The sequence below is a fragment of the Xiphophorus couchianus genome, chromosome 6 (assembly GCF_001444195.1).
Source record: "Xiphophorus couchianus chromosome 6, X_couchianus-1.0, whole genome shotgun sequence".
Taxonomy (NCBI): Eukaryota; Metazoa; Chordata; class Actinopteri; order Cyprinodontiformes; family Poeciliidae; genus Xiphophorus; species Xiphophorus couchianus.
The window spans coordinates 5191045-5211870 of record NC_040233.1 but is presented as its reverse complement, the minus strand read 5'-3'; the positions used below and the strand labels follow the sequence as shown (position 1 = coordinate 5211870).

Here is a 20826-nt window from a genome sequence, read left to right as displayed (position 1 = left end):
CAGTGACCCAGCTGCCACTTCAGTGAAAAGTAAGCGCAGGTGTGTCTCAAAATTGGTAATATTTATTAGGAATGCACATGAAGATGAAGCAAGCAAAAAAAAAAAAATAAGATACCGACTTGAACAATAACTGCCAGCTCAGGACGAACAAAAACCTTCAGCATGTGGGTTTTCTTAAGGCGAAAACGAAAGAAAAACAGCAACAAAAAAAAAGTGGAATTATTCATATTAATAAGAGCTGCGAGGATGAGACATCTGCTGCAGTTTCGCCCTGCAGTGTGTTCGCTTGTCTCATCGGTGCTTCATGAGGGCCTGGTACTCCCTCTGGTGGGAGAACAGCTGCAGGAACACCTTGTACTTCCTGTCATAGAAACTGTGAAAGGAAAACAAAAAGCTGTGAAGTTGAAATTGCATCTTGCTTGCTGATCAATTGGGATTTTTTGGAACCAAAACAAAACTGAAGACATTTTTATTAAAGCCAACAAAACAAAACAAAAAAAAAAAAATAAAGCACTGAGCATCTATTTTAAATCAGCATATATACTGTAGGCTACTAATAAATAATGAAATAAAAGTTTGGTATCATATATGCAGAGCCTCACAAAACCTTTAACAACTTTCAGTGGGATTTTATTTGACAGACCCACACAATTTTTTCTTGCTGATTATGAAAATGCAAGAAAGTTGATGCAGTTTGCTGAATGTTTTTGAAACAATACTTGCTACGAACTTTGCACTTCCGAAAAACGGGGGGAAAAGAAGTCCCATTTTTCTTTGGGAAATAGTTTAATAATTTTGGATCGGGTGGAAAACATTTGTAAACAATTTTTTTAACTACTGCCTCATTAATTAGATTGGACTTTGACTGAGCCTCTCCTAGATTATTAATAGTGTTTTGCACACAGGTCTGCGTATCCTACATGGCTTGATACAAAATATAAGCTGCTGCTCATTGCCCGGCCATAACTTGGCAGCTTTTCGTGTTCGGATTATGGATGAAATGGTTCACTGTGAGATGTTTCTTAGCTTCCGATGCCGTTTTCGACCCTACGGGTGGTTGGAACTTCTCCACAACGTCACCACTGATATTCATCTGTTAAAATGGCACAAAGCCCAGACCCAAACCCAATTGAGGTTGTTTCACGAAGACATGAGACGTAGAGCTGTAAAAGCGCATCTACAGATATCAGGAAGTCAATTTAAGATTTGGCAGACCTTCTTAATGCCACATTGGATAAAATTTAAGACAGAAAAAATATTTGAAAGATGCAAGCAGTGTCAAACTTAACGTGTTGCTAGAATGCACGCAGGCTCGCATGGGGTTGGCAACAGAAGTGAGACAGTGACGAAAACAAATGTAGTCCAGCCAACCGGCGACAAATGTGCACTTCTGATAAGACGCATAAAAGCTAGCTAGCTAGTCAGCAAGAGTATGTTAACATCAAGCCTCAACTGCCTCCAGCCAGAATACAATGGAGATGTCTGCGAGCGACTCAAACTTCTGCTCACAAGAAAAAAACCCACAAGTACACACACACGATATTAAATAATTCAACCAAAACAAAAATTAACGTAACATATTTAGGGCCAAATTACATTTTTATATACAGTTAGACATTTTAAGGCCTTTATGTTAGATACATGAATGTAATGTTGAAGGATGTGCTGTATTTGTAAAAACAGTTAAATGTATCATTTATAAATCCACTTTAGTTTATCTGCTGCTTTGTATTTGACTACCGCGTAAATTTCCAAGAAAATACAGGATGTTGATGTCGTGTACTGCTTGGAAAGTTGTTTTCCTCACCTCCTGAGCTCCTGGTCTGGCTGAACGACTCGCCCAACTTTGGCCATTTTCTCCATGGCCACCTGAGGCACAAAATTGCAAAGACAAACAGCAACCCATGAGCGGGCATACAGAGACACGCGTTTTAATTTCACGCCAGCCCGTGACCTACTTATCCCCCAAAACACAATCCGACTGCGGTGGTTCTGGTTCGCGTCGGCTCATGATTAATGCACGGAGGCCTCTCACTCCTACCTAAACCTACAAAATCCAGACAGCGGAGCGCGTGGAGCTGAGGGGGCCCTGGGGGATCAGACACAACAACTGCCCCATGTAACAGCTGCCGCCTGGTCCCAATAATGGCGCCTTATTTTTAGTCTATATGGCTCCGAGGTTGCTGTGAAACTTTGCCCCGAAAAAAGATTTAAAGCCTTACATCTTAATCCATATTTCGCGCTCCAAACAGGCTCTGCTCCGTGGACACAGCCAGCAGAACTGAGGGAGTATTATGCGCTGGTTTCCCTCCAGCAGGTGGCGACACCGAGTCACATTTCAACAATGCCTTCAATTTCAACGATGCTTTCCATATCTGGGTCCTTTTCTAAGCTCGTTTATGTGAATACCCAGCATGCACCTCTTTGTGTCACATTAAATCCTACTGAGAAAAGAGGTCTGTATGAATTATTGACGCCTGGGATAAAAGACCATCAAACTATACAAGTAGTCCAACCCATGCATCAAAGATGCACTTTTTATGACACGCTTTAATTCTTGTTCAGTGTAACCTAGTTATGAAAAGCAAGGAACTTGAAGAATTGTGGGGGGAAAAAGCTAAATAAATCCAACAACATTAGGAAATGAAAGTCATTTTCACACTAAATTATTATTAAACTAAATGTAAAACCTCAGTTTAGATAATTAGCATGAAATTTGAACTCTAGCTCATCCAGTCACATTCCTTTTTGTTTTACTAAACAGAGTATTGATTTTAAAATATTTGCTGAAATCCAGGTTAGTCAAACTAAGAAATGTCTTGTAATGCAACTTTTATGGGCAAACAAAGTCTAATGACATGGTTTTTAAAAAATGATAAGAATTAGAATAACAAATTAAAGCACTGGACTTTACCAGGTTCTAAAGAGATTAAAAGCTAACCTCAGGTGTATTAAATGCCAAAACACTGCTGTTAGTCAGTAAGCATGAATGAATCCAAAATGGAGTAGTAGCGTAACAGATGTGTGTGTGTGACTGTACCTCTATGGCTTCATAGTCCTGGGATGCACAGGCGCCCAGAATGGCTGCGCCCACTAAAACGGCCTCGGACTGATCCGGCAGCACCACAGGAAGTGCTGAGAAGAGAAACGACCCTTAGCAACGGCTCTTTCCTGTTTCCAGACTTCCTTGCTGTTTGAACTTAGATTATTCTTTGTAGTTTATTTACTTAGCTCTTGTCATTTTAGTTTATCCCTTTGTGTTTTGATTCATTCGCCTGTGTTCTGGGTGGTTTCCTCTTTGGGTTTATTCATTTGTTTAACAGGTACAACTAGGCCTGTCACAATAAACAATAAATCAATTAATCACATGATAAATTAAAATAAACTCAATCATTTTTATTTGCTTGATTTATCGTTTGCCTCTTTTTTTCTCTTTCTCTTTTTTTTTTTTTTTTTTACCAAAAACTGAATGATAAAACTCTTCAGTCTGGTGTTTCGGCCTCAACTATCCATTTTTTTGAAAGCTAAATTTGTTTACAGGGACTTCATAATTTATTTTATTTGTTGTTTCTGTTGTTTTCTTTCTTTATTTTGCACCTTCCAAATCTCTTCCAGTTCCAGTGTTTAAATGTTAATTAGAATTGAAAGTTTATTGGTCTTTGAGAACGTGTGCTTGCATTTTTATGCCACTGTTACTATTCTACATGTTCACTGTTCTATTCTACATATATTACTTGAAAACGTTCTCAAAACAACAATACTATCGTTGATCGCAATCAGTTCTGGGGCAATTTATCGTCCAGCAGCATGTGCTATCGTGACAGCACTAGGTACGACGTGCAACAACATTAACCAAAGACGCTTTTTATTGGATTTAGATTGAGCGAGTTTCCATCTGTAATAATATAGAGTAAAATCATACAACATTCAATGTCCCCGCACACCCTGTTCACAATCACTATAGTCACATAAAATGACCACAACAAGATCATTACTAAATGCCACAACTACAGTTTGAACTAGTCTCTGCTGTGTTTATGTCTCAGCTTCCCCCGCCTGTCAGTTTGCTCCTCATCCCAGCTGTTCCCCATCTCTTGCTTCCTCTCAGCTGTTTTCTATTCTCTCCTGATGAGTCCTCTTTGTTCCTCGGTTAGTTGCACCTCTCCCTCTGTTTATCAGATTGTTCCTCTCCACGATTCCTCTGTGGTTTGTAGCCGTTTCCCCTCCGGTTTCATCTTTCACTCGGGACGTGTTCAACGGCAATGCCTAGTTCGGGTCCGACCCCGACGTTCAAGAACTTTCACTTCGACTCGATTGCTCTATGCGAGCTTTTATGTCAGAATGTCTGAGAGTCTGGTCCACCTCATAATAATTTTCACAATGACTTAGAGCGTCATTTTTGAGGCAGGTGTCAGCTACATTGACTTGCTAAAGCCGATCCGTTCGGACTGTTTCACATTCTGTCAATAAAAAAAACAAAACAAAACAGAGAACATAAACCCTAGCAACAAGAAGCCTTGGTGGAAGAAAGCTTGTGACTCTGAAGCAGCAGAGATCAGAAGCCATAATAAGAATTAGTGACGCTCTGAACAAATCTGGCCCTTAAGGAAGACAGCTACTGTCCAGAGAAATCCAAAACAAGTCCAAGTTGCAGTTTGCCATAAGCCATGTAGAAGGTTGCCTTCAGTGGGAGAAGGTTCTCTGGTCTGATTAGACTACAAATGAACTTTTTTTTGGCCTAAATACAAAATTCTACAATTAGCAGGAAGCTAAAACTGCGTTCCAGTTGCGGTCTGAACTGGGAAATTCCAACTTCCCTGTTGGAAAAATCTACTGGAACGCCCTCTGAAATAAAATTTCCCAATGGGAAAGTGGGAGCAACTCCGTCTGCCACAGGTTAAGGCCAACTTTCAATATGGCTGCTCTTCGTATCTGCAGAAGTGGTGGAAACACGTTAATTTTAGGGGACACACATGCAGCGCCCGCAACTCTACAAAGTAAAAATGGTGTTTGTTTATGGAAAGCAAAGCTTAAAAATGTTTATGGGCGTCTCCGTATTAAAATCCTGTAATCTTAAAGCTGTTACATGGGGTCTGACGTCAAACCCAGTTCCCACTGCCGAGGTAACCGGAATGCAGCGTAACTCCCACGCATCACCCTGAACGCACCACATACCTGTAGCATTAGCCTGGATCTGTACAAACAGAAGGTTTTTGCTCAAGCCGCCACACAGGAAGAGGGTTCTGATGTCACATCCTGCTTCTTTCACGGAGTCCAGAATGTGACGCGTCCCGAGCTGAAAGTCAGACCCCAGGAGAAGAAGAGGGTCGCCTCGTAAGCCTTTCGATTTTGCACACAGTAGACGCTGAGAGAGTGATAACAAACACGTGGCTTACAGCAAGGGCCTGTAGCGTAGCTAAATACAGCCGGGCCAAGTCATCCACGGTTTGGGAAAGAGGCAGACCAATCACCTGCAACAGAGTCGAGGGAACAGGAAGAGGAAGGGCTGAATCACCAGCTGAACCCTGATCTGAGAAATAGTTTGTTACTTCATAAAATATTTCGCTGGTTTAGTTTTACGACACATTCAAAGAAAATATATCGATCCCTCAAGTTCAGAGGAGAAAAAGGAGCTTCATGTGCCGAGAGTGTGGCGCCGAGGCCTCACCATTCCCTTCAGAGTGGGGTCAGCAAGCGGCGACCTGTTGCCGTGGAAATCCGGCCACACGTGAAGGCTGGATCCCAGCAGGTCCACAGCAGGCGGCGAGCCGGCCATCTGAGCCAAGTGGCTGTTCAGATACGAGTAAATGTTGGTGCCTGTGAAGGGAACTCTGAAATGAGAAATAAAAATACTCTTGAGACGCCTACTGGACCTTAACGTGAGCCTGATATATGGTTCATTGGGGACAGAAAGTGTTCCTGATCAGGCCTGTCATGGTAAATTGTGCTGGACGATAAACTGTACAAGAAGTTATCGCGATAAACGATAACATTGTCGTTTTGAGACCATTTTCAAGTAGCATGATGGGAATGCCATAGTAGGTCAATAAAGTTAATTTCTAGCAAATATTTAACACTGCAACTGGAAGACATTTTAAATATGCAAAATAAACAACCAAAACAGAAAATGAAATGGAAACTGAAGTCTTTGTAAACAAAATTGTCCTTCAAAAAAAGGGCCTAGTTGAGACCAAAGCAGCAGACTTTAGTAGAGAGACGTGAGAAAAACAGTCATGCAAATGGGAATGATCAAACTTTAACGTCCACATTATCACTGTGTTTGACACTTGGTGTGATGCGTTTGGTTTTCTCTAAAGACGTTAGGGCTGAAACGATTAATCGCAACGAATCGATTACTGAACTAATCGTCAACTACTTTAGTGATCGATTAATCGCTAACTTGAGCATACACAAAAAAAGGAGGCAATTTGCTTTAAGAACAACACATTCAGAACAGCTATGAAGCCAAAATTGTACAAAAATGTATACATTTTGAATTCAAGATAAAAAATAACAGTTTGTAAAACATCTACTCAGGAGTGGCTCAAGTGGCATGATTTTAGTTTTACCTGCATCAAATTCTCATGTTAAGTTGTCAATTATTAATTTGTAACGTCAAATAAATGATCAGATTAGCTCTACACCGTATTGATGTTAGAAGTACTTTTTAGCTGCTAAAAAACGATGAATCGCTGCTACAAATGATTAATCGTTCACTAAAGGAGTGCTGTGCTATTGCATTTTAGCTTAGTTTATTTTAAAAAAGGAATTAAACTGTGATGATAAAAGGATGTATTTGCATCTTTTATTGTTTATAAATTGTATAACAATGTCTTCAATGGTTAAATAAAAAATCTGGAGAACCTGCAAAAAAAAAAATTTTATTATTTTGTCCAATTAATCGATTAATCGGGGAGAATAAAAATAATCGACTACTAAAATAATCGTTAGTTGGGTCTCAAAAACATGATGCTGGTCGTCGTCGCCCAATGACTCCACTTTGGTCCCGTCAGATGCACACGTAAGCCGTTCTGTTGTTGTCTCTTTAACAAAAACAAAGGCAAATTTTAAAGATGCAGACACACGGCCACTTTTCTTCTTACAACTTGTGGAAGCAGAAAGGGACGGACTCAGGTTTTAACCTCTGTGTTAACCCGTTCACACAGAATCCACATTAGCAGTCAGCAGGACAGCGCCTCCTCCAGTCAGCTGTGTGCAGTAGCAAGAAAAACCAACTGAGTCGCTATGAGCTGACCTCTGGTTAACCTGTTCCTGTAGCTGGGCGAAAGCAGCGTGGCCCTTCACAATGTGGTCGATCTGCAGGGAGGAGAGTGACAATGGAGAAGTAAAAGAGGGACAAGCCGCTGATGACAAGGAGGCTCACAAGGACGTGAGAAACAGGTTAGCTGAGTAATGAGTGAATTACAATAGAAATGTTTTTTTTCTAGTGAATGAGTGCAGGAAGTCAATAGATTGTGTTTGCTTTTAGTTTTAGGTCGCTACTTAAGACTGAATGTCTGCACATCCTATGAAAAACAATGGACATTCAGAAAAATATTTAATTCTTTGCTATTGTGACATAGGATATATATAGGAGATTTGATTGAAGATGAATGTTTGGTTTTTTTTTTAAACAAAAACAACAAGGCTTATAATACATTGAAGGGAAACCCTGGATTTTATTCTTAAGCCATATCGCATAATTCTGTTAGAAAGGGTGTGTTTTCCAGTTTCAAAAACAGGAACTCATATTGCTTCAATCTCCTCAGCACGGTTAAATTTGATGTTATATACAGTACAGACCAAAAGTTTGGACACACCTTTCTAATTCAATGGGTTTTCTTTATTTTCATGACTATTTATAAGGCAAGAAATCCCACTTATTAACCTGACAGGGCAGGTTGACCTATGAAGTGAAAACCATTTCAGGTGACGACCTCTTGAAGCTCATCAAGAAAATGCAGAGTGTGTGCAAAGCAGTAATCACAGCAAAAGGTTGCTACTTTGAAGAAACTAGAATATAAGGGCTATTTTCAGTTGTTTTACACTTTTTTGTTTAGTGCATATTTCCACATGTGTTATTCATAGTTTTGATGCCTTCAGTGTGAATCTACAATGTCAATAGTCATGAAAATAAAGGAAACTCATTGAATTAAAAGGTGTGTCCAAACTTATGGTCTGTACTGTATATGAATATGTCCACATATGTGAAAAGGTGACTGTGGCAGGGCGTCTGACCAGCCTTCCTGTGGCACTCTGTCCTCCCTCATTAAGCCACAGGTCTGGCACCATGGCGGACAGGTAGGGTCCCCACACTCCGGGCACAAACCGAGGCTGCTCACTGATCTGCTCATAAACGACATACATGAGTGATTATATAAAAAAATAAAATAAAAAAAAAGCAGTTAAAAAAACTTGATTACAGGAAGTCATGCATCCCTAAAATCCACTGACCGCCATGTGACAAGTAGACGTCCCACAGACAATCACCATGCGCGACGTGATTGGCCAGCCCTCGCAGGGCAAATCGAAGCCTTGCACATCAGCGCCTATGACACCTGGAAGGAGTAAGACGGCATATCGGGCTCATTTTAGATGGAAATGTTTTTAAAAAGGAGTACATTTCTGTAGAAAACCTCAGAAATTTTTTTTTTTTAAGAGAAAACTTGGAAATTTCTGAGTTTCGAAAGTTGGAAACTTTCTAGGAAAAAAACTCAAATTTTGAGATTTATGTTAGAAAATTTCTTAAAAAAAAAACAAAAACCCAAAAACATAGAAATTTCTGAGTTGGAAAAGTGCCAACGGCTCAGGAGTGGCAGCTTCCGACTTTCGTGGCAGGTGACACGGCTTCGGTGTCAAATTTAATATGGAATATGAAAATGTTGATTTTGAACAAATAAAAAAAAATATAATTTCTAAAAAACAAAACAAGAATACATATACAACTCTGGGAAAAATTAAGAGACCACCGCAAAATGATCAGTGTCTCTGATTTTACTTTTTGTATCTATATGTTTGAATAAAATTAACATTGTTCTTTTTTCCATGAACTACTGACATGTCTGACATTCCTCTCTAACACTAACTCAGGAAGAGCTCAGAAATCAACATTTGGTGGAATAACCAGGAGGTTTTCAACGGGGTTTAGTTTAGTGGGCTCTTCATTTTTTCCAAAACTTTTTTTTGGTGGAAATTCACTCCTCCTTTTTATTCTATCTAGAATGAGCCTAATCATAAAACTACATCATAAAGTAGTTTTAACCAAAGAATATCATCATATTATATTAAGTGGGGTGAGAGGGATAACATACTCCACATGCAGAGGAGGAGCATTAAATCAGCTCCCCAGCCTTCATGTGGGATTCAGCGATGGCACCGACTGTTGCAATCATGTTTGCAGAGCTGGTTTGTGTTTTGTAGGAAGCGTCCTCGCCTGCGTGTAGACTGGCAGGAACAACAACCTTCGGTTCGGAGCAATCCGACCCCTGACCGACGCAACAATACGCGGCTGGCGGAGGTCCCGACCGCGGGTCAGGGGGCAGGGTTCACGAGCGGGTGGAGCTCACAGAGCCAAACCAGATGGTTGGGATTCCAGGAGCTGCGCAGGCGCTTCCCCCCTCCCGCACCGAAGGCTGTACATTTTGCTTTTACTTGAGTCATTTTACTATCTCTACTATTACTTGCGTAAGATTTCTGGATTTTCTGCCCGCTGAACGGAAAACGAACATGTTTTAACCAAAAACTCACCAGACACAGACACAGACACACACACACACACCTGCAGTTTTTGTTAAAGTTTCATGAGTTTTTTTTTTTTTTTTTTTTTTACTGAAAGAAACTGATTTGGAAAATTTTAAATTTGCCTGATTTTGTTATTTTTTTTTGTTACTTACTTGAATTATTGTCATTCTTGTCCCTTAAAATATAAAAAATTTCCACTTAACTTTATATGACATAGAAATTTAGAAGACATAATGTAACTATTAAATGATTAATCATTTGATCAGTTACTAAGTACTTGAGCAGAATTTTACCAAATACATTTTACTCTTCTTGAGTAATTTCCTGGACGGCTACTTTTACTTTTATTGCAGTAAAAATATGTCGAAGTACTGCTACTCTTACTTGAGTACAGTTTGTGGTACTCGACCCACGTCTGTTTCTGATTTTTTGGGGCATTTTTATAATGCAACACACTTTGAACTGCCGTGTTGCTGAAATTTTCGACACAAATAAACTCGATTGACTGATTGATGAAGCATTGATTTCATTTGATGGGACTTTTGAGGCTGCAAATCCGTAAAAATGTCAGTAACTTAGCGAGGCTCAAACGACGCCTGTCCCAACAACTCGCTCCTGTTTGCGCTCGCTCTGCAGAAACGTGTCTCGGTGAAGGTCGTTTTGCCACTTTCTGCTCCTGCAGGTCCTCTGTGCTTTTCGGCTAAAACGGGTTCGGATAAAAAAAAAAAATTTAAAAAAAACGCTGCACTCGACAGCTGCAGGAACCTGTCGTGGAAGTTTACAACGAGAAACAAGTATTTTTCCAGAGCTGGATTTTTGCTTCGTGGAGGATGAGGGGAGTTTTTTTGTTGTTTTTTTTTTTTGAGACGCCTCAGTGAGCTGGTGCAGTTAAAATAAGTGGCTTCAGTCTGGACACGACTTTTGTTTCCTTTTTGTCTCCGTTGGGTGTGCTACCTAAGCCTCCGGCATGAGCATCAATGAGTGAAGCACCGACTGCTGTTCCTGGGTTCAGACCCAGATCTGCCGCGGCCTGCGGGGTCAGGCCTCCTGCCAGAGGACTTCCTGGAGAACACGTTTCACTGCCTGGATGGAAAATCGTTAGACGTTAGAAGACGACAATCAAAATGAAGCAAATATTTGTGAGAGATATGAGATTAGATTTATATATATATATATATATATATATATATGTTCTTGCCTATTTTGGAGAAATTGTTTTCCAAAAGATCCTCCAGTCCAACGCTAATCCAAAAGCTGGGATCCCAGCCACCTGGAGGACAGTATGTCCACTTACACACTAGAGTACATAAAGACCTGAGGGACAGCGGGGAAGAATAATACCAGATTACATCGCACATTGGGTGAATTTTGATATCTATCCGGTTATCTACTGCTGAGGACACAAGATCCGAAACATTTTGACAACAATAAAAAAATTTAAAAAAAACACAGATAACTTTTTTTAATCTGTCCTGCTGCTCTGTTTTTACTCCGAGAAATTAGGTCAGTGTTCCCAAAACGAAAAAAAACCCAAAACAAAACATGCAGTTTGGTATCCACACAGTGAGATTAAAAACAGGGCCTAGCGAAAGTATTAATTCCTCTTGAAACTTTGCATAGTTTGCTACATTATAACCACAATCCCCCTGTGTATTTCAGTTTCACTGCAAAATCTCCAACTCTTATACCATTTTTTGGTCCAGTTTCCAGTGCAAACGTCTTAGTACTCTTAAAATAAGACAATTAACTTGCAAGCAGCTTTTCAGCAAGAAATAGCAGGTTGTTTAGAGCAGTGGTCCCCAACCTTTTTATTACCGCGGACCGGTCAAGACTTGGCCATTTTGCTGCGGCCTCCGGGGGGTTGGAGGTGGGGGCGTCAGATAATGCTTCTGCATGTTGGTGTTCCAGCTAAAGCCTTTTTTTTTTTTGGCTCCGATTTTCCCTTTGAGACAACCTTACAACGTCCTGTGGTGGTGTGTTACGTGGTGTGATGAATATGCCCGATCTAAAATCGAGCATATTCAACATTGTCTTGGCTCGATTATCTCAGCCTGTGGGGATTTTTTTCCTGAGTGGGAGCAGAACGCAGCCTGTTGAATGTGACAGGATCCAATCAGAAAGCGCGATGACGTAAGAACGGAGAGGAATCCCAAACAGTTGACATGGCAACCGAGAGTCCGGTGGACATCGGAGGTGATATGTGGAAATGTTTATTACTACATGTAAAGGTCATTTTATATATGTTTATTATATGTGGTTATGTTTGTTCAATTAAAAATGTTAACTACGAACAAACATAACTCACCTCCAAATCATAGTGCAGCAAATAGAGCAGCTGCTCCCGCCATCCTTTATCAAACGCCTTTTCTTTTTGTTTCCTCTTTTATCGGTTAAAATGAGCCACAAACTATCACTGCTTCTACATCGTCATCCATGTTTGTTCCTCTAAATTCACGTTTGGTATGTTGGAGGTTTTACTGGATTTTCTTCTGGAATCGGGATGTTCGTGAGTGGAATCGGTTCGTGTTGCTCCTGCCGTGTGGCTGGACACACGAACCGACCGAACCTGTTGGACTTTTATCGGCTCTGTGGTCACAGAGGTTTGGAAAATCGGCCGACAATCTTTAAATCGTGTGAACCAGACCTAAAACTCACAAGCTCTACTCCTCTCATCTCGTCTCCACCACTGCCCTAACGCTCTCTGACTCTGGTCGCTATGGTAACGTTTACATATCCCTTCAAAATAAGATACAAAATACAGATGTACCACAAAAACGAATTAGTATTAAATCGGTCCGCGGCCCGGGGCTTGGGGACCACTGGTTTAGAGTCAATAACTCTAAATGAAAAATTAACTGCTCCGCTGGCAGATTATTTCACTTATGAGAAAAATGTCTTGTTATAAGTGAAATAACCCTATATCTTGCTGAACAGCTATCTTATTCCAAGTGTACTAAGACATTTGCACTAAAACTAGACTAAAAATACTTCAGATTTTCTGAAAAAGAGCAACCGTAGAACTGCTGACATCTACAGGCTGGAGTTTAGTGGATAAGCGAATTACTGCTCAAGCACTCCACAAATCTGAACTTCTTCAGGGAGCGTCGAGATTAAAAGCAACCGTTCAAAGAAACGTTTGTCGCCAGCCGTGTAGCGGACACAGCTCTCTCGTCTCATGAGACCTGATCTGCACTTCCTGGCCTGTTTGCAAAATGCTACGTGTGGCAATAAACTCACATAGTGAAGCGTGGACCTGACAGAATCATGCAGTGGTTGTCACTTTGCTTCAGCGGGGATAGAACTTATCAGAGTCGAATCTCGAAAGAAATAAGTAAACACTCAAAACCAATTGAAAATTTGTGGAAAGACTAAAGCCCTCAAAATATTTACATGTAGGTCAACGGCTCCATCGGGACACCTATGTCATCGTGACAGTTAAGGGGTTAAGTTAAACATAAGCTGTACAAATGTCAAAGCAGAACGGGCAGAAATGCCAGATTCCCCCCCCCTCCACTTTTCAATTACACACTATGTCGCGTTGATCTTTTCATGTAAAACCCCAGTAAAACAAAGCAAAACGTGTGACTGTAACGTGACAAAACATGTCAAAGGTTCAAGAGGTTTGCGTACGTTTGTGTGTGTATAACACAAATTCCCTTCTACCCCCCGAAAACAGAGCAAGCCGAGGGAGCTGACCTCGTTGTGGAGCCTGTAGCTTTCCAGGACAGGAAGTCCGGCAGGTCAAAAAAGTGAGCGGCTTTGTCCCAGCAGCTGTCCTTTAGATTCTGACAAAGAGGCAACGAGAATCAGTAGCTACTGACGGCTGACCCAAACTGTAGATGAGCACGCGTCACGCAAACTTAACATCGCCACCAAACAGATGGAAGTTGGTGGGCTGTTCAAAAGTATGCAAGATGACTAGCTGGTTTAACAGAAAAAGAACAAAAAACACACAGATTGCAGAGGAAGAGGCGGTGACCTTCCTCACCTCTTTCAGCCAGAGGAGCTTCGGAGGTTGCATCTCCTGAGACATGACCCCCCCCACCCTGCTCAGGACCCTGTGTCCGGTGTTTGTTATCCGATCCGCCTGCTCCGCAGCGCGATGGTCCATCCACATCACCACGTTCTTCTGCGGGTCGCCTAAATTACAGAAGAAGAAAAAAATCAGGAGAGAGCATCAGGTTTTTACGAACGCCGCATTTTGTTCATCTGATGTCAGCTAGGAGGGAAGAAACATGAATTTTAGTTGCTGAATGCGTTCAAGCCAATCACCAGACTAAAGGCTGAAGATGACAGGAAGCTAACTAACACGACGCTCACCCTCCTGAGTGACTGGCACAGGCTGGAAGCTTTCATCCAAAACTACCAGAGAGCAGGTGGCATCGAAGCCGACGCCCCGGATCTGGTCGCTCTGCACCCCACTGGTCACTACCTGCGATAAAATAGCCAAAACGGCACATAACCACACCACTGGTCACCGTATGTCTGTAAAGTAAGGAACAAATGTTTGATCAAGTGTTGGATTATTACAGAATGTTCCAGCATAAAATAATCTATTACACTTCTCAAACAATTAGCAACCCTAAAGGATATTCAGATCATATTTTTGTACTCTGAACCAGATGAATTTTAACTATAGAAGATGTAGCTAGCTAGCGCAGTATTTTACACCACATAATCCAGGATGTGTGTCTTCCCTTTATACACCTGTTGTCTCATAGTAGAGATGTTAAAATGTAAAAACCTGTTTAAATTGCTAATAAACAAACGCGCTCTGAACAAATAAGCTGTAGCTAAACTGCTTTGACAAAAATAACCGATAACCTAATTTACCTCATTTTGGCTAGCTAAACCGCTAGCTAAAATGAGTAAATGTTAGATTAAATCACACACAAAAAAAGCTACATGTGAAACATTTTTAATACAGGAAGTTTGGTGAGACACAACCTAAGCATGAGCAGTAAAATAAGACTAGAAGAAAAATGAGAGAAACATTTAGCAAATTGTAAAGAAAGATGGCTAAGCAGACAGATTAAGTAAGGCAAAATGGTGTTAGCTAAAAAAAAACAACATATAGCAGTGGGAATGCTTTCTAAATACAGACAGATTTCAGCTGGTTTCTTGGCTTTCTTTGTCTTTTTGCAAATCCGTTTCTTCGTGTGTTCGATACTTATTCTCACTGATTTCTTTGTGCTTTACTTGGGTCTCCTCCGCCCCCCAACATCTGGTCTAAAGGTTTTGTCAATGTAAATATTAAGACATATATTTTCTGGTCTGGGGGGAAAAATGAAAAAGGTAGACATGTTTAATGCTTACTTTACTGGCGGTATATAAAATAATTTTCAAGTAATCACAGCTTCGTTGAAATGTTAATTTGTTTCAGTAAATCACATCACATAGATTAATTAAACCCATGCTGCGAGGCCCGTGATTTCTGAAACCTAAATACAACATTTAGGTTTGAAATAAAAAAAATAACACTTCAAATACAAAAATGTGGACTTAATGAAACACATGCTTATCTGCTAATAGATTGTTTTCCGAAAGTACTTTTAATCTGACAAACGAGCCTCGTTCTAATTGAATAAATCGGACTGTACAGCCTTATCCTGACTGATACCTTACAACAATGGGTACATTTTAATCTTTGTAACCTCTGCAAATTCTGATAAGAGGTGTACGGAGCCCTCTAGGGGACATGGGGAATTTTTTTTCTTTTGCGTTCCCTCGCAAAACTTTTGCGTTACCTCGCAAAACTTTTGCGTTCCCTCGCAAAACTTTTGCGTTACCTCGCAAAACTTTTGCGTTACCTCGCAATACTGTACTGGTCAGTTATGCAGCATAATTGAATACAGCAAGCCTTTCTTACGGTGGGCGCCGTACTTTTTGCTTTAATATAAGGTTATGTGAGGTTTTTCCATGAATTTTAGTATCTTTTTGTGAAATATCTGAAGTTTTATATCTTTCTTTAGGATAGAAAGGCACCACAAACCTACAATATAAACAGAAACCTTCCGTAAGTAGGAAAGAAATAAAAATACATCCTAATTTGGACTATTTCTGAGTTATTATCATAAATCATCTGACAGTTTTGATTGTGTCTCTGTTGTGTTCGTAGTCTGAATGGTTTAAAGAGCTGCTTTCAGTGCCGCTCCATCTCAGCCTTAACAGACATAAACATGCAGTAAAAAAAAATCGATTTTCAATCAGTGTTTTGCACCAAACAGTTTTTATTATTAACAAGTTTTCATTATTAAAAACACGACAAACTAATGATGGTAAAGGGATTAACTCTGGGTTAACTCGGGGAATCTCATCTGTCCGTTTATCAATCAGCTCCAAACCTTTTCTTTGTTCTGTCACAATTATCGATTTATTCCATTTTGATGATCAGGCTCCAAACTTTGCAAGGACTGACCGCCCCGCTCACCGCTTCCTAAAACACACAAAGCCAGTATCCTTCCCATTCATACCTGGTGACGTCACGCCCACATCGACACACCCACCACACCTAAGTGTCAAAGCCTCCTGCTCCTGTCATATCAATAATTACTTATTTCATTTATATGGCTCTTACAGAGCCTCAGTGAAAACTTGTTTATTATTATTAACTGTTTGGTGCAAAACACTGATTGAAAATCGATTTATTTTTTACTGCATGTTTATGTCTGTTAAGGCTGAGATGGAGCGGCACTGAAAGCAGCTCTTTAAACCATTCAGACTAGAACACAACAGAGACACAATCAAAACTGTCAGATGATTTATTACCCGCGATAATAACTCAGAAATAGTCCAAATTATAATGTGTTTTTATTTCTTTCCTACTTACGGAAGGTTTCTGTTTATATCGTAGGTTTGTGGCGCCTTTCTATCCTAAAGAAAGATATAAAACTTCAGATATTTCACAAAAAGATACTAACATTCATGGAAAAACCTCACATAACCTTATATTAAAGCATAAAGTACGGCGGCCACCGTAAGAAAGGCTTGCAGTGTTCAATTATGCTGCATAACTGACCAGTACAGTATTGCGAGGGAACGCAAAAGCTTTTGCGAGGGAACGCAAAAGTTTTGCGAGGTAACGCAAAAGTATTGCGAGGGAACGCAAAAGTATTGCGAGGGAACGCAAAAGTTTTGCGAGGGAACGCAAAAGTATTGCGAGGGAACACAAAAGTATTGCGAGGGAACACAAAAGAAAAAAAATTCCCCATGTCCCCTAGAGGGCTCCGTAGAGGTGTGAGCAGGAGGCAGGTATTTATCTTTCAGTTGTACAGGATGCATGTCACGTTAAAGATGGTACAGGTTCCGAAATAACTTACTTTCATAATGCTACGGACACCTCTGAGATTTGGACAGTTTGATAAAGCGATTATCAAAGACCTCATCTAGGATTGAGTCCTTTGATACCAATTCCGTTTTTTTATTTGACCATCTCTTGCACAGAGAACTTCCCACCTTGACCACTGAGCAGCATTTCTGCCATATCTCTGTGGAGGACTGGACGTAGTGCTCCGGCTGGGGCTTCCAGATGGTGATGGGTTCCTCTGCGGTGGTCTTCAGGAGCCCCTCTCTGGTCACCAGTGCGGCCCTCACACTGGCAGTACCCACATCCACCCCAACATAAAAGACCTCCGCCATGTGGAGCAGCCGCTGAGGATCCTCTGGTCAAGAATCAACCTGGGTGCACTGTTGAAGAATAAATAAAGTGTTGACGTCAGAGTGAATGAATGACTCATCTTATTATTATTATTATTATTTCGATTCCTTTATTGGTTAATGAATACAGAAAGACTAAAACTATAGCTCGCAGCCTTGTACGCCGTTATCCTTAAGGACACTTGTGTCCTCGGTTTGAATAACAGAGCTGCAGATTTACACCAATCAAAAGCGCAGATTGTATTTTGAACACCGCGTGCATAAAACCCCCGCAACCAATGACGCATTTGCTATCAAACTCAAACACACGGAGTGTAAACCCGAAAATCTTATTTCACGGTAGAGAAAGAGAGAGAAAAAAACCCCGTTTAATCGCGTACAAGTTTCTTACCATGAACTTTGATATGTAGCAGGACGGTGGGGTGAGACGGAACGCGAAAGCGGCTAAAAAGGATAACATTCGCATTTTTCTTGTCGAAGCCAAACAAACTCTGGAGACCTCAGCAACGCTGTCAGGATTTAGAAAGAAGACCATACCATGGTGATAAACCATTTTAATTCTTCTGATAGGTTACCTAAAATAAAAAAAACGTACATTGGAGTAATAAGAAGTTATTTATTTACTTATGTATCACATCTTTTACAAATGTCGGGGTCCCTGGAATATCATTGGAGCGCCTTTAACAAAATTACGAACTGATTAAAAAAAAAATTCAGCTCTACAAACACACGTTGACCATTGATTACATTTTGGAAGCACACATTTCAGAAGACCGGGCTTTTTCAGACAGTTGAGGCAAAGATTCAAAAACAATCACTTACTTTATGATAATATGGTCCAAGCCACGTCACAGATTCAGCAAAAGCAGCACGAGAACTAAATATTCAGCGAAATACCAAAGTTTATTTTCAGCAGGTTTATTCTAAATATCTTCTCATTCTGCCTCAGCTTATCCTCTTGTAATAACTTTAAACTGGTCTGAGTATTGATTGTTCAGGTTCCATGACGTTCTTTTAGAGTTTTCTTTAGATCTGTCAAATGTTTGAGACTACAGCCATGGGATAGTGTGATAATATTAACTATTACTTCTTTATTGATTTGATTTTGACACCCAGACTGAAGTAAAAACAAGACAAACATCAAGTTTGTTGTTTAGTAATGACCATGTAAGAAAATTGGTCTGAATCCAATTCTTGTTTGCTTTTTTGAAAATAATAAATAAAAAAACATTGGAGTTGTTGTGTTATAACAATGTAAGAAAATAGTGAATGAATATAATTTATTAATTTTCAAAGTCTGGCCAGAACTGTGTGCCACCGGCTTGGTAAAATAATCGACAATATTGATTGGGAATCATGTCAAAGCAAACATGCGGAAATATCAGTGATTATTTGTTACACACTGTGATGCGTGGGGACCGTGAATCTCTGTTTTCTCTCGTACACACACAAACACAGATGCCGTTTTCTCAAATCTCCACTGCGGTCTGCATTTTTCTAAATAACCGTTTAGTGACATTAAACAGCGTTTTTGTGTGGACGAAAGGTCAAAAGGTATGCAAGTGTATTATCGAATCGCTCAGGGTTACAAAACGCATAACCTGGCTCGGTTGAGTCGATTTCCCTGCCTTTAGTTCACAAGGAGACAACTTTTCAACAAAACAGATTGTTGAAAAGGACAGAAACATATTAATTAAAACTACCTAACTTTATCTTTCTTGCCACTCTGCAGTTGTGTTCTTTACTTGAAGCAGCTGTCTAAAGGAGGCGGCGTGGGCCGAGAGCCGTGCGTTTGGGCCATTAATGGTCAGCAGACGTGGAGGCACAGAGGAAAACCGGAGCAGCGGGACAGGAAGAACCAGCTGCTCTTCAACAAACACAGCGCAGGCAGTGTTTGAAATCTCATCCGTCTCTCTCTCGGAGCCTCGGTTTGGATCTCCTCTCGAGTCCACGCGTGAAGGTAAGCAAAACTTTGCTCTGTTGATACATCCAACACACGCACCATAACCTCTCTCTCTCTCTGTGTGTGTGTGTGTGTGTGTTTTGCTCGGGTGGAGGAATCCCAGACCATTCCGCCGCTGCCGGGAGGCCGATGGCTTTCAGCTTCCGACTGGAAAACTGTGTGCGGAGGAAACAGCTGGACTGGAGGGGGGACGCTATTCTCTAAAGGTGACCCTGCTGGGTGAGCTGGAGGGAAAAGCCAACAGAGAAACAGGAAGCATGGCCAGGGGCAGTGTGGTACTTAGATGGGAAATGACTATTCTTTGGACCTGACACAGGTGCACTGAGACAAATTCAGACATGGTGTATGTCTTAGAAATCTCTAACCTGTGAAGAGAGAGATAAGAGTCTGAGTAGGACAAAGGCAGAGATAGATGTGCTTTCTACCACAAAGGAGGCAAAAGGCATTTCTGAGGAAACAACCACTGGGGTCCTTAAAGCTGCAGAGTGTAACATTTACAAAAACATGATGTCTTGTTTGATATTAAAACTGTCACCATGTCATGACAGTTTGGTATGAGACGGATAATATGTCATAAAGAAAAACAAACATCCATCTTCTCCCGGTGCTACTATAGCAGTCTACAGAAACGCACCGCTCCCAGTCGGACAACCAATCAGAGCCAGAAGGAGAATCTTAGCGCTGCCAATCAACCTCCTGTACGCTGCTCAATGTGCCAACGGTGGAAAAACAAGTTACCGTTACGGGAAAACCGTTAATCCGCCGTAATCCGTGGCTATACTAACTACCTTCAGCATTCGTGGGAGGCTATGTTGTGGTGAGCCAGCTTTAGCTTAGCAGAGAGCACAAGCATGATGGACAGCGCTAAGACCCTCCCCTCCTGGCTCTGATTGGTTGTTTCAGACTGAGTGGTGTATTTCAGCAGTTAGTTTTTGTTTTGATTTTTACAGATTATTTGTCTTGCACACTATATTGTAAGAACATAATCATAATTCTAACAAATATGTAAAAAAGAAAACACTTTTTTTAAACATAAAAGTTGCATACTGCAGCTTTAAGGTTTTAAACAACAGGTTTTGCGACAACACTAGCCGTGTTGACTTAAAGCGCCTCTGGTTATCCCAGTTTAACTTCACTTGGAGCTTGCTGACTTATTTAGTTGGCCAGAGAAGAACATGTTGAATAATAGAGTGAGGGAAACCAGCCGGACTGGACTGCAGCTACACAGAGGCTTCAGGCAGCAGTGCAGATTCAGTTTACACCCAGAGGGCCTTGCATATGGGAGTCACAAAAACTGGCATGTTTCACATTTTTTAAAAAGTCTGAATACCTGGGGTGTACGGTCGAACTCTGCATTTTCCTAAGCATTGAGGCCGTTGGTTGTTTGCAAAACACACACAATAATATCAGAACTTCCTCTACGTAGAATACACACCGCATTCATACACATGTGCTTGCCAAACATT

The 20826-nt window shown here is 40.7% G+C and overlaps 1 protein-coding gene and 1 long non-coding RNA gene across 3 annotated transcripts; both read right to left on the bottom strand.

Moving 5' to 3' along the window:
* Positions 1–40: 40 nt before the first annotated feature.
* On the bottom strand, positions 41–17879 carry fggy (FGGY carbohydrate kinase domain containing). Of its 2 annotated transcripts, none has more exons than XM_028019579.1 (16): positions 17789–17879; positions 17197–17427; positions 14062–14173; positions 13730–13881; positions 13438–13526; positions 10940–11055; positions 10696–10824; positions 8455–8558; positions 8239–8346; positions 7256–7317; positions 5669–5831; positions 5397–5471; positions 5176–5296; positions 3041–3135; positions 1808–1869; positions 41–373 (listed from the first exon to the last, which is right to left on the bottom strand). In XM_028019579.1, the coding sequence occupies exons 2-16, from the start codon at positions 17377–17379 to the stop codon at positions 292–294; spliced, it is 1653 nt and encodes a 550-aa protein (XP_027875380.1). In that variant the 5' UTR covers positions 17380–17427; positions 17789–17879; the 3' UTR covers positions 41–291. The 2 variants fall into 2 exon arrangements, with proteins under 2 accessions (XP_027875380.1, XP_027875381.1); XM_028019580.1 differs by having other exon boundaries at positions 17197–17418; positions 17789–17837.
* LOC114145934 (uncharacterized) lies at positions 14644–17194 on the bottom strand. The gene is made up of 2 exons (XR_003595793.1): positions 17061–17194; positions 14644–15010 (listed from the first exon to the last, which is right to left on the bottom strand). It is a non-coding gene; the product is annotated as an uncharacterized LOC114145934 (long non-coding RNA).
* Positions 17880–20826: the final 2947 nt, after the last annotated feature.

Bases quoted from the DNA above. Each gene is read 5' to 3' on its own strand.
- fggy (XM_028019579.1), bottom strand. From the start codon at position 17,379: ATGGCGGAGGTCTTTTATGTTGGGGTGGATGTGGGTACTGCCAGTGTG. The intron at 5,832-7,255 runs GTCAGCTCATAG...TTCTCATTTCAG, and splicing joins CAGGAACAGGTTAACCAGAG to AGTTCCCTTCACAGGCACCA. The intron at 1,870-3,040 runs GTACAGTCACAC...TTTGTGCCTCAG, and splicing joins AGGACTATGAAGCCATAGAG to GTGGCCATGGAGAAAATGGC.